The sequence below is a fragment of the Cydia fagiglandana genome, chromosome 14 (genome assembly GCF_963556715.1).
Source record: "Cydia fagiglandana chromosome 14, ilCydFagi1.1, whole genome shotgun sequence".
Taxonomy (NCBI): Eukaryota; Metazoa; Arthropoda; class Insecta; order Lepidoptera; family Tortricidae; genus Cydia; species Cydia fagiglandana.
This window is the reverse complement of record NC_085945.1, coordinates 6,104,550-6,118,007: the sequence shown is the minus strand read 5'-3', so window position 1 is coordinate 6,118,007 and position 13,458 is coordinate 6,104,550. Positions and strand designations below refer to the sequence as shown.

General features: G+C 38.1%; 1 protein-coding gene across 1 annotated transcript in view; it reads left to right on the top strand.

The window, feature by feature from the left end:
* The window catches only part of LOC134670685 (prostatic acid phosphatase-like), a 50,871-nt gene that overhangs the window by 31,141 nt on the left and 6,272 nt on the right, over positions 1-13,458 (top strand). The window contains exon 5 of the mRNA XM_063528501.1: positions 12,073-12,255. Within this exon, the coding sequence (XP_063384571.1) occupies positions 12,073-12,255 (183 nt within the window). The remainder of the gene's footprint in view (positions 1-12,072; positions 12,256-13,458) is intronic.

The following is a 13,458-nucleotide window of genomic DNA, read 5'->3' as shown; positions in this document are numbered from 1 at the left end:
TAAGTATCGTGACGTATCAGGTGGCCCAACATGTTTCCCCTTCGGTTTTCAATTGTTTTTAGCAGAGATCTCTTCTCACCTACCAAATTTAATTTAATTAATATACTTGAAGTAATATAAACAAATAAAAAAAAACATTGTTTTTGTAGAGTGTAAAAAAACATTGTTTTCTTAAAAACGACCTTTTCCACGTTTAAGTATCCAAAATAACAAAAATAAGGGAAAACTTGACAGTGAATACATACATCTCTATAATTTTTCAGAAAAAAAAAATGTAAATTACAGTACTTAGAAGTATAGTGTTCCCTAAATGCAAGTTGCGAATATTGCAACGAAATTGTTGGATTTACGCCAAATGGTACTAAAACAGTTTAATTTTTAGTACATTACGCTCTTTTTCTGATAAGATAAACATAAAAGAAAGGGACGCCTTTTTAAAAATAGTCGTGTTTTATGGCGTAACGGACATGCTATTTTTGTAAATAAGCATTGTATTCAAGAAATCAGTTTAAAAGACCTCAAAAAGCCACATACAGGCATCAGTTAATTCAAACAAACAAAAAAGGTCTGATTTTTTTCTCAAAACAAAACTGATTTTTGGCTCTCCTGGAAAGATATCCTGGCGTTTTGTCAGTTAAGCCCTTTGAGGCTACGGTAGTGGACATAACTCATTTTCGCCAAAATGTCCTTTACGCCAATTGAACCCAAAGGTAATTATTATCCAAGAAGCTTGAACTATCAAAAGTGTTGGTAATTATTATTTAAGGTAAATGTATTCAAAACATCAGAATAAACAGGCATTAAATAACCTCAATACGTGTACATAATTAATAATATCTATTATAAAAAAAATGCTAAGAACAAAAAATACATTAAAAAAATAATGTGCATAATTTACGTTAATTATGGAAAGACTGGTTTGTGCTATTTATAATGAAAAAAAAAAATTATTATACTAAAATTTATTAGTCCATATAACTAAGATATATTGAAGTTAGACTTGATTAGATATTAGATATAGAAATCAAAATATTGATAACATTAATATAAATAAAATTAAGTTCAAGAAGTAATATTTTTATCAAAGAATGAAAGTTACCTCAAGTCACGGTATTAATAAGCAAATTTTACTCAAGTGGTACCTAGAGATGGGCGCCAGCGGGTAAATACCGGGAAAATACCCAAAACTACCCAATCTACCCGATATTTACCCGTATCTACCCAAATTGTTGGGTATTTAAAATTTGTTCTTATAATTGAAGAAATTCATTATATAACTAAGATATATCATTATTATCGTATAAATATGTAAATAAGTTAAAATAAAGTATACAAATCACAATCTCACAACTTTTTTGTACACAATTAATTTTTTTTCGTGAATTTTTTTTATACCTATATACCTACTATTTTTTAATTGTTGTCATATTTTGGTTTTGATATTTCTACATTTTATTTTATTTATCGTTTAATACAGTAAGTTTTTCGTTAGGTATATGGCCAAATTTGATTTACTATAACCAGTTTGGATGAAATTTTGTATGTATCTAAATTGTTTGATCTCAACCAGATCCCGAAAATGAGGATTCGAGAGCCACATTAATCCGCCACTTTACCGAAAACATGCCAGAAATCAGGACTGACGAAATCGAGATGCTCCTCAGGCAGCTTAAAAATGGAAGAGCCCCAGGCGAGGGCGGCGTTACGAGCTTCTGAAAGCGGGAGGTAAACCTGCACTGAAGGAGCTCCAGAACATCTTTAACGCCGTTCTTTTCGATGGGAGAACTCTAGAGCTGTGGAGTAGGAGTGTAGTCGTGCTGTTCTTCAAAAAGGGAAATAAGGCCCTATTGAAGAACTATCGACCCATTTCGCTCCTAAGCCACATCTACAAGCTGTTTTCGAGGGTCATCACGAACCGCCTAGCACGAAGACTCGGCGAATTTCAGTCACCGGATCAGGCCGGATTTCGAGGAGGATACGGCACCATAGACCACATCTTCATAGTGCGGCAGATTATACAGAAGACTGAACAGTATAATCGGCCCCTGTGCTTAGCATTTGTGGACTATGAGAAAGCCTTTGACTCCATTGAAGTCAGGGCTGTTCTGGATTCCCTGCAGCGATGCCAAGTCGACTGGTGATATATCCAAGTATTGAGATGTCTGTACAACGCAGCTACCATGGCCGTCCAAGTCCAAAACCAGCAGACTAAGCCTATCCCCATGCATCGTGGTGTGAGACAAGGGGATGTGATTTCCCCCAAATTGTTCACAAATGCATTGGAGGATATGTTTAAAACGCTCGACTGGAAGGAACATGGTATTAACATTAATGGCGAATACATCTCACACTTGCGATTTGCGGACGACATCGTCACCATGGCTGAGACGTTGCAGGATTTAGAGCATTTGCTGACCGGTCTAGCTGATTCTTCTCAACGCATAGGTCTCCGGATGAATTTGGACAAAACAAAAGTTATGTTCCACAAATGTGTTGCTCCGGGACCTATTTCAGTACAAGGGGCTGTTCTCGAGGTTGTTCAGGAATACGTCTACCTCGGGCAAATACTGCAGTTAGGAAGGAACAACTTCGAGAAAGAGTCGAATAGAAGGATACAGCTGGGCTGGGCAGCATATGGGAAGCTGCGTCGAGTCTTCACGTCGTCAATCCCACAGAGTCTGAAGACAAAAGTCTTCAATCAGTGCGTCCTACCCGTGATGACATACGGAGTCGAAACGTGGACACTCACGGTAGGGTAGGGTCAGTCCATAAATTCAAAGTCGCTCAGCGAGCAATGGAAAGGGCTATGCTCGGAGTCTCTCTGAGGGATCGTATTCGAAATGAAGTCATCCGTCAGAGAACTAAAGTCGTCGACATAGCCCACCGGATTAGCAAGCTGAAGTGGCAGTGGGCCGGTCATATTAGCCGTAGAACCGATAACCGTGGGGTAGACGAGTTCTCGAGTGGAGACCGCGCATCGGCAAACGTAGAGTAGGACGCCCTCAGACTAGATGGAGCGATGACCTTCGCAAGGCGGCTGGCAAGAGCTGGACCAAAGTTGCCGCAAATCGTGCTCAATGGCGTGCAATAGGAGAGGCCTATGTCCAGCAGTGGACGAGAGTAGGCTGATGATGATGATGATGATGAAAACACAATATGACCCAGTACGTGGCACTGCTATCGGTATATATATAGCCAATAGTGTTTTCAAACAATCCAGGTACCGGTTGAAATATATACACAAAATTTCATCCAAATCGGTTTCAGTCAGTAATTTAATATTAGGTGATATACCGACAGCAACGCCACCTACCGGGTCCAATAGTTTTTCAAACCATCCAGATACCCGTTGAAATATACATATAAGGACTGTATCGTTTATTATAAATACAGATAAAACCTGGTCTAACTGTTGACGTGTGTATTATTTTGTATTACTATGTTCTTAAGGTATAATATGGGGGTATTTTTAAGACATATCTGATATAAGAATGTTTTACATTTATTTTATTTTAGGGACTTTATGATGATTTTAATACCTTCTAGCAAATGTAATTCGGACAAGCCTATCGAGCTTAATTTGAGACTATTTCACCGATTCCTTAGTACGATTTAAAGAAACAAAAGGTTAATATGCTGCCAAAATATGCCATCTAAGTGTCCTTTTCATGATTGCTCAATTGAACATCCACAGAATAAATGTGGTGTATTTTATCTTTACATGAAAACGACTTTTTATGCAACATTTTGGATTCCCGTCAATTTCTGACGCCAGGGAAATGACGGAAACAGCTAAAAGAATCTACCGAAATCCAAAGCCTAACGGACATTCATGGCGTTGAACCATGGCTAGAACAGGTCGATAGAAACGCTCCATGATGGTTATATTGTATACCAAAGTCGGGGTTGTCGTAAGTAACATGCCATATTTTCAAAAAGGCCACCAAGCACAGATCCAAAACTTTTTTTCCAACTAAAAGAAATGATTAGACTATGCCCAGATGTTTCGCTTTACGAATCATATGTAATTGCTGTTTACATAGTACGATTTTTTTTGTGTAATACTTATCTTGTTCGCAAACCGTAAATTTTCTTGTAGTATTTGTCCGAAATCGTTGTAGTTACTCGGGAGGATTGGGTAAATATTGTCCAAACCATATGCTTTACGTGATCTCCCAGGACGAAATGTTACTTATTATTAAAGCACTAATTAAACTATATGTGTAATTTTTTAATAAAAACATAATACCAGAAAAAACGGCTAAGTAAAGTTGTATTTATAATAAACGATACAGTCCTTATAATAGTCATATACACAAAATTTCACCCAAATCGGTTTCAGTAAATCGAATTTGGCTATATACCGATAGCAGCGCCACCTACCGGGTTTAATTATTTTTCCCAACCCTTCAGGAACCCATTGAAATATACACACAAAATTTTATCGTTATCGTTCCAGCTGTTTAGGAGGAATAGAGTGACAAACACACGTATTGTAGAACGTATGTTTAAGATATTAAGCATTTGTCAATTTTCTTAGTCAATACAAATATTATACGTTTTATATAACTACATGAGTATCAAAAAAACTGTTATTTGCAATATCTCCATTCAATTTACTTCTCCGTTTCCAACTTTTATTTATACCCACTCATTTGGGTAGAAAAGGTAAATACCGGGTAGATTGGGTAAATACCCGATAAATACCCGATATCTACCCCGGGTATTTACCCGCCGCCCATCTCTAGTGGTACCTTTTCCCTGTCATTGTCACAAGTATATGATGCGTAACCGTAATGTGTATAGATATAAACAGACCTTAATTCTCGCAATGAGATGTACTTACTTACAGTTCTTTTGCTAAATGGTGACATTGTACAATATTTATAAGTTCTCTTTGTAGTAGTATAACTTTGCATAAGTTGCGTTAATTTGGCGCGCAGGCGAAGTAAACATGCGTTGCGTACGCAACGTGTGGTTTTTAGAGAGAGGCCCTTACCCGCCGCCACGCCAAGGTCGCGCCGCGCCCGCTTCCCGTGCATGGCCCGCGTTGCCCGTTAAGAGCCACCCGCTAGCGTCGTATGAACGCGAACATTATTTTTGTATTATTTGTTTATGCAATGGATGAAACTGACACAAATTCATATTTCTTATTTATCCCGCCTTTTATATTAATAAGGTGTGAACTCTAGTAACCTTAATATTCTTTTGTTATAGTAATAGCTTGTTAGAACAAAATTATCAAAAATCTTATGAAGCTGTGCCTCAATAAGACACAAAAACATGTAATGTACATATTGACACGATTAAATGCGACGTCAGCAATTTTTTTTAACTTTAATTATTTTTTGAGTAATTTTGAATAGTATGACATAGTATCCGATTGCAATGGACGTAATTGACACAAACTATGTTTTCACATTAAAAAAACTATCCTAAATGCGACACAGTTACATGTTTTCTCTCGAATATTCTTTTCTCCAAAATAATTCAAAATAAAAATAATTACCACAAATTATTAAATATCTTAAAAAGCAAATAATATCTGTGACACAAAACAAAATGTAAGATTAACATCTTAAAACAGCATACGTAAGTGAAAAAAAATTTGACTTTAATATTACTTTAAGTTAGGGCTCAAAATATAGCCAGCGCTACGGCTCTATTAGTGCAAAAATGGTAGACTTAGCTAAGTACGATAAACTTCTTTTTATGGCTCCTCTACACGATGGGCCAGCGCCGGCCACTCCAAGGGCGCTGGCCCATCGTGTAGAGGAGCCATTACAGATCGACAGCAAAAATATAGGGCCAACTCTTAAGGTGGTTCGCCTAGGTTACTCAAAACTTAACTCTCGCTAGATGGCACCACTTTTGCAAAATTTCAGGTTTTATTTTTTGTGAAATGGAGATAAATGCGGAAATATTTATGTACTAATAGTGTGTAGTTACTTAACGAGCTTTGATTGAATTTTGTATGAAAATCGAACCACCTTAACTAGTTATAATTATTTCCTATTCCGAGTTCCGAGACGTCTCACTGTCGAGTTGAGTCCGCTCGAGAAGTTACCCGATCATTGAAAAGTTTAATTTAATTCAAGAGAAGTCACTTGAAAGTATGAAATAAGATGGGTACTTGAAATGTAAAATGTTTAAGGATTTTGGATCAAACCGATCACTTTCCCAGCCAAATCCTTGACTGTTGATTATTGTTACTTAACAGAAGTCCCTTGATGATAAATTCGTTACCGGAAGCGTCTTATTTTTAGTGTTCCGTACAAAACTTTGTTTACGGAACACTTATGGGATCACTTCGGTCTTGCAAATCAGTTAAATACGTTTTTCTCAGAGACCGTTTGACATAGATACCTAAAATTTGGAACAGTTATAGCAATTACCACCACTCATATTGTAAATAAGTCAAAACTGCTTATTTCTTATTAAAGGGGGAAATTTAGGGGGTTGAGAGGGGTAGGCTGAAACTTTTTTCATTTGTAAGAATCGTGTGGGGTACCATTAGAAAGCTTGCAAAAAATTGAGTCGATGGACTGATTTTGACTTCATTTTAGACTGCAATAGTTTCGTCAAAAAATGCATTTAAAGTTGCAAGTTTTCATACAAAAATTTTCACCTCTGTCCTGGCGATTTTCGCGAAAACTATAGCTAACAGGCAGCTGACCAGTCAATACCCAACTTAAAGAAGCATGGAGACGGCGGGAAAATTATCAGCTTAACTTTATCTTTATTAGTTTTTCAACTGCAGCTTGACCTTTGGTTGCTTAGGGCTAGCTAACTGATGCTTACACTGGTCAATTCATATTAGGCGAGAAACATCCTTAGTTAAAACTTTGGCATTGAAATTTATGACTTATGTCTTTGACACAAGGTTTAATTCTGCTTGCTTATTTTTGTGGGATATTTAATTTTATCTCAATAGCCTACTATAAGTATGAGAGAGATCTACAAAATGCGACCTTATTATATTGCAAATAAGTTTCAATTTCGAACGGGCTTTCCAACCAATGGACTAGGCATATCAAAAATCTGATAAATTCAAATTAAGAATTCCGTTCTTGACTGTCGTTGTGTTTTTTTTTCCCACAATAGGACACATAGAGTTAGTAAGGCGTATAGAGATAATAAAGTCATTTAATATTTATGAACAGCTTTGGCCTCATGTATAGATTTTATTGAGAGTATCTGATTCGTCGAAATAATATACACAATATTCCTTTTCATTAAGTACCATTACATTTCTGTATTAATTGTATAATTATAATAACTATTAATTATATTCAGTTCTTATGTATATTTTTGAACGGATCGGTGAGCAACAAGATTCAGGGCTATAACCGCGAAAATAGAAGTTCGCAAATTGCGAGCATTTTTCTCTGTCACTCTAATTACGCCTTCATTGGAGTAAAAGAGAAAGATCCCCGCAAATTGCGAATTTCGGTTTTCGCGGTAGCCCCTCAGTCCTGTTACGAGAAAATAATTTTAATATCACAGTTTTTAGAAACAAAGGTAAAATTGACGAAATATTTAAAGTAAGCCGATCTTGTTTTTTAGCAGTTCTAAATAATATTAAAGTCTATATATATGGCATATATAGAAACAAAATCAAATAAAAAATAATAATGAGTTCTAAATTCAAATTGAAGGAGTATACATTTAAGGTATTATAGGCCAAGCGCGCACCACGATATTAATTTTTGCGACACGATTTTAGAATCGCGCTGTAATATATCGCAGAAAATTCACTGCGCGCACTGCGATGAAAAAGTCGACGATTTGTTCATTCTCAACATGGATTTCGTACCAGTCGCTTGTCATGAAACGTGTCTTTAATATGCGATTGCTGTATGACTTTGAGCATTTATAACACAAAGGTGATCCCCGTCTATTTCCATAATTAAATGGTCAACATCTAGCGTCTCATTTTGAGACTCCATTGGAGATGCAGGTGCCGAGATGTTGGGGTTTGGAGAGCGAAATGCCGACTGAGGTCCGGCCGCCGGGGTGCGATTTTATTATCATAGTGCGCGCGGGGCCATACAACTCCGCATGCTGCAATTCACTTTGCGACAATCGCGTCGCGAACAATCGCGGAAAAATGTGACAAATCACAATTTTAAAATCGCTGCGATTTTTTTGTCGCATATGCGCGCACTAACATATAAACACATACGTTGCATTTCTGCGACAAAATTATCGCAGGACAAATAATCGTGGTGCGCGCTTGGCCTTACTCTAAATTATTATTATAATACATCAAGCATTCGCGAGATGCTCGACTTCGGTATTCAAACACAAAGCAATAGTACAAGAATCTAACTAAATGCAAAGGCCGAAGGAGCGATTCGAAGATCCGAAGCGTCCGACAGACGCGCGCCTCCCGTAACTTTTCCAAGTATTTTTAAGTACAAGTGTCTAAGTAACAAGATCCAAAGGCTGAAGTCGCATTGGGCCGAAAGCCCGAAGCATCCAGGAGGTCAGTTCTAAACACAGGTAATTATATAATACAAGTGTCTAAATGCGAAGGCCGGAGGCCGAGCTCCGCGTAGGGCCGAAGGCCCGAAGCCTGCAAGATGTCAGTGGTTAAACACAGAACTGACAGCCTGGACACTTCGGGCCTTCGGCCCTACGCGGAGCTCGGCCTTCGGCCTTCGCATTTAGATACTTATACTATTGTTCTGTGTTTAAGTACTAACATCCTGGACGCTTCGGGCCTTCAGCCCTACGCGGAGCTCGGCCTTCGGCTTTCGCATTTAGACACTTGTACTATTGTTCTGTGTTAAAGCACTGACATCCTGGACGCTTCGGGCCTTCGGGCTACGCGGAGGTCGGCCTTTGCCCTTCACATTTAGACACTTGTACTATTGCTCTGTGCTAAAGCGATGACATTTTGCTAAAGCTCGGCCTTCGGCCTTCGCACTTAGACACTTTGTACTATTGTTCTGTGTGTGTAGTTGAATACGGTATCCTAAAAACAGGCAAACAACCTCTGTAAAATGTAACGATGAGAGCGGTACGGCTACCATCAGTTTGGCATTGACATAAACGCTACCGTGGGCGTGAACGTAATTTACTTTCTATGCATCTCGCTCGTACTGACATATTAGTGCGAAAGAGATATACCTATAGGAAGTAAATAACGTTCACGATATCGTTTATGTCAATGCCAAACTGATGGTAGCCGTACGGAACACTAAATGCCTCGAGCTATCTCGGACTTGGCCAAATTATTTTATATTGAATTTCTACACGTTTCTACAATGGAATTTGTGTATAAACAGCTCTTATCGTATTTAATCAAGCATATTATGAGCACACCAACTGGCGTTAAAGAAAAAAATATTGTATTTATCGAGATTACATTTAGTACGATATATCGTATACAGAATGACTTGGTAATACAAAAACTTTTTACAAAAAAAAGAAAACCGACTTCAAAAAGGATGAAATAAAATATTATCCTTTTTAAGGCTATGCGTTACCAACTGATATGTTTGAAGTCGGTGCCAAGCCAACTTTTGAAGCATACCATGATTTTGGTGTGATTCGATAAGGATGTACGTTGGATTGCCTTACACGACGACAATGAACGTACTTTCTGTAGGTACAATCGACGTTAAAAATATGTTTACACTTTTCGTCTTAATACAAAGGAGTAAGGTGCAAAAGTGTAAACATATCTTTGACGTCGACTGTACCTAAGAACACACCTCAGAACACACGATCAAACCTTCTTGGTACAGTCCGTACCATATTTGTCGGCACGCAAGCGTGGGATTGGGACTGAGTTATTGTTATTTCCCGTCCCTTATTCAGAGGACTACATTTCAAAATATAAAACAATTCAAGGAATTTACGTTCTTGCCAAATTTCACCTAAAGCGGTTCAGTTGTTTAGCCATGAAAAAGCGACAAAGATGCAGACAGAATTACTTACACATTTATAATAGTTATTAGTATAGTTCTAATGGGATTTATAGTCATAAAGCTGATTATTTTTGACGGGTATTGTTACTACTTGGCTTGGCACCGACTTCAAACATATCAGTTGGTAACGCATAGACTTAAAAAGGATAATATTTTATTACATCCTTTTTGAAGTCGGTTTTCTTTTTTTTGTAAAAAGTTTTTATTTTCCCATTTTTAGTTTTAACGCATTGTTAAGAGCGCGACGCATGAATGAAAAACAACATCATGATTAACGCTAAATTCGTGTACTTTAATAAATATGTAATCAGGAATTTTCTCGAGTCCGTCTGGGAAATTATAATTCCTGTCACTACACTAAATCCATCCTCCGCCCCGCCACTGACCCAATCCCTCAACCCCCGATCACTCTACCTCACAGCGCATCAACCCCTGATCCATGAACCCCTCGACCCTGAACCAGCAGCCCTTCAACCGCCATTCCCAGACCCCTTAACTCCTAACCCTAACCCCCGATCAGTAGCCTTTACCAGCTTACGAAGAGTTTGACATTGATTTATTCGCTAGCGTGTGTGTAACTTACTTTCTTTGCATCTCGCTCGTACTGGCATGTTAGTGCGAGCGAGATGCATAAAAAGTAAGTTACGAAGACGTTAGCGTCGCTAACTTAGCTAATATGTCAATGTCAACTCGTGGTAAGGCTACACTTGCATTACATCAAATTGGCGGTTTTCGGAAGCAAATGCTCGAGTTACTTTAGAAAACACCGAAATTACTTTACACGTGCCTTTAAAAACTGAGGAGTTCTCTCAATTCCTCATGGATTCCATCATCAGACCAGAACCAAAAATAATACGGAGACACCTTAACTCCTTCCAAACAAAAAAAGAATTACTCAAATCGGATCACAGGTGCCGGAGTAATCGCTGAACATACTACATTTAAAAAATCATCATCATTATCATCAAAACAATCATCATCATCAGATCTCCTTCATCAAAGTGGTGGTTTTCGGGAGAAAATGCTCGAGTTGCTTAAGAAAACACCCAAATCACCATGTATGTGCCTTTAAAAATTGAGGAGTTCCCTCAATTCCTCATGGATCCCATCATCAGAACAAAACCAAATTAAAATGGGACCAACTCGGAGGTAGCTCCTTTCAAACAAAAAAAGAATTACTCAAATCGGACTACGGATGTCGGAGTAAGCGGTGAACGTACATAGAAAAAAAAAACATAGCCACAACCGAATACAGAACCTCCTCCTTCTATGAAATGGAAGTCGGTTAAAAATCCATGTTCCATGTATGTCAAACAGAGTCAATTACATGAACCATGTAACCATAGAAAATTACATGTATCCGCTGTCGGAACATAAAAATGACCGACATTTGACAGCTGACAGCACACGTACCTATATCACGGCAAAGAATCAAATGAGAAAAACTCACGAATAAAAAAAAAACCTTAAATACATTTGGTTTGCTTCAAACTAGAAAACTGATGGTGGATGGTACGGTGAAGTTCACAATCATCTATACAAGCCAACGTTCCAAAAATATATTTACACGCCTCTAATACTGACAAGGTCGTGTGAGTTATATTTTTAAAACGTGCGCTTATAAAGATGTTTGTGATTTCGACCGTACGTAGTCGTTATAGAAGCTATAGTACAATGAATACTGTTCAACAGGTTTTCCAAGTATTTATATACTATTATCTCTACTACGTGGAAACGTTAATATGGCTCCAAGCCATGAAAATAACCTATTAAGTGAAAATAAACGCGTACCTGTCAGTAACATGAAACCTGTGTAAATAATTATAATGTTTAAAGGTACTATTTTCCTCGACATGGTTTGGTGAAAAATTTTGTGTCACTCGGAAGCAAAATTTGCTTAACTCTCTTGTCAAGGCTTAAAATTCCATTTTTCGAGCCAATTCAATTATTGAATCTTTCGCTTTCTACGGTTAAACAACCACTTCAAAAACAAAAAAAATAAAAATATATTTATTTCAGACCCGCAAGTCCATATGGTTAGTTACTTTGCCCCCTTGTAAAACAAATAACTATTAATAGGTTACTTGTATACTAGTAATTGTCTAATTATAAACTCAGATATTGTCAATTCCAGTTACGGTTCTACTCCAGCTGCCCGCACTTCACGTCACTCATGGAAGAAACCAAGATGGCGGCCGTCAACGAAGAATTCGCGCCCTACGCCGACCTGATCCCACTTCTGAAGCAGGAGACAGGCCACAACTTCACAGAGAACCCGGTGCTGTTCCAGACATTGGTGGATTTGTTCAAAAGCCAGGTAACTAAGTGGTAGTTTTATTTTGTTTTGGATGTTTTCCGGTAAGGCATTGGAAATGTTATTTACTTACTTACTGAACGACCCGAAGTGGATCTTGGCCTCCGACACTAAAGACCGCCATGCTACTCTGTCCAAAGCCGTTGGAAATTTTAAATCCGGTAAATGGAAAAGTAACGTTTCGATAATTTTCCAAGAATTGAGCGACTTAATACCTATTGGTGTGGGGTGCTGGGATGCTGACGCGAAACAATTTGTGCGTGAGGCTGCGTGACATAGGCCGTCGGTTTAGGCAAAAGGGAGAGGATCCCCGCTCCGAATAGTTTCTGGTGCAGAGGCTGTCCATAGCCATCCAGCTGGGTAATGCTGTGAGCATTATGGCCATTTAACACCGTAAGCGATAATGAACGAGCTTGACTAATAGTTACTGAAGTATAATTGTGCCTAGATAAACTTTTCTAGGAAAGAGAATCTGGATTTGTAAGAAAAATAATGTAAATATAAGGTCGCTTAATGACAAGGTTGGTCAACGCAATTTCCTCGTGTTTTGTATAATTTCAATTGGATTTGATTTGTAATATTTTATAGTTAGTAGAAGGTGAAAAATTGCTTATTTCACTCGGTGTCAATTTTTTGCAACGCTCAGATTCCACTTTTAGAACTGCTGGCGGTTCAAGTTTGGAATTAAGTATTCGCTTACTCGGATATCAATATTAGCACGAGGGGTAAAATAACAACTTTTAGCCCCTTGTAAAACAAATAACTATTATTAGTTATTAGTTTTTACAAGTAGATAGACGTCTAGACGCGTTAGTGAAACTTAAAATACCTATAGTTAAGTAGCTTAAGCTCTCTAACAACTCTATACCAAAAGTCAAAGTGCAAAGCTTAGCGGAAAAGTCAGAAAAACGACGACCGGAAAAGAGCAGACGAAAGAGCTTAGTACAATCAGAGACAACTTAATCATAAAGAATGTCAACCTCCGCATTTAATAATATTAGGCACTTGTCCCACCGCGACGATGAGCGATAAGCGAGTAGAACGATAAACCAGAAACGAGTGGGCGAGCGGCGAGAAGCGAGTGTTAGCTCCAATAGTTTTGTCGCTCGGCTATAAGCGAGTGTTCGAGTGCGACGGGCTATTACTCGCGTCACTCGCTCGAGCGGTGCAGCGTAGCCGAACACGCAGACGTCGCAGACTTGTTCA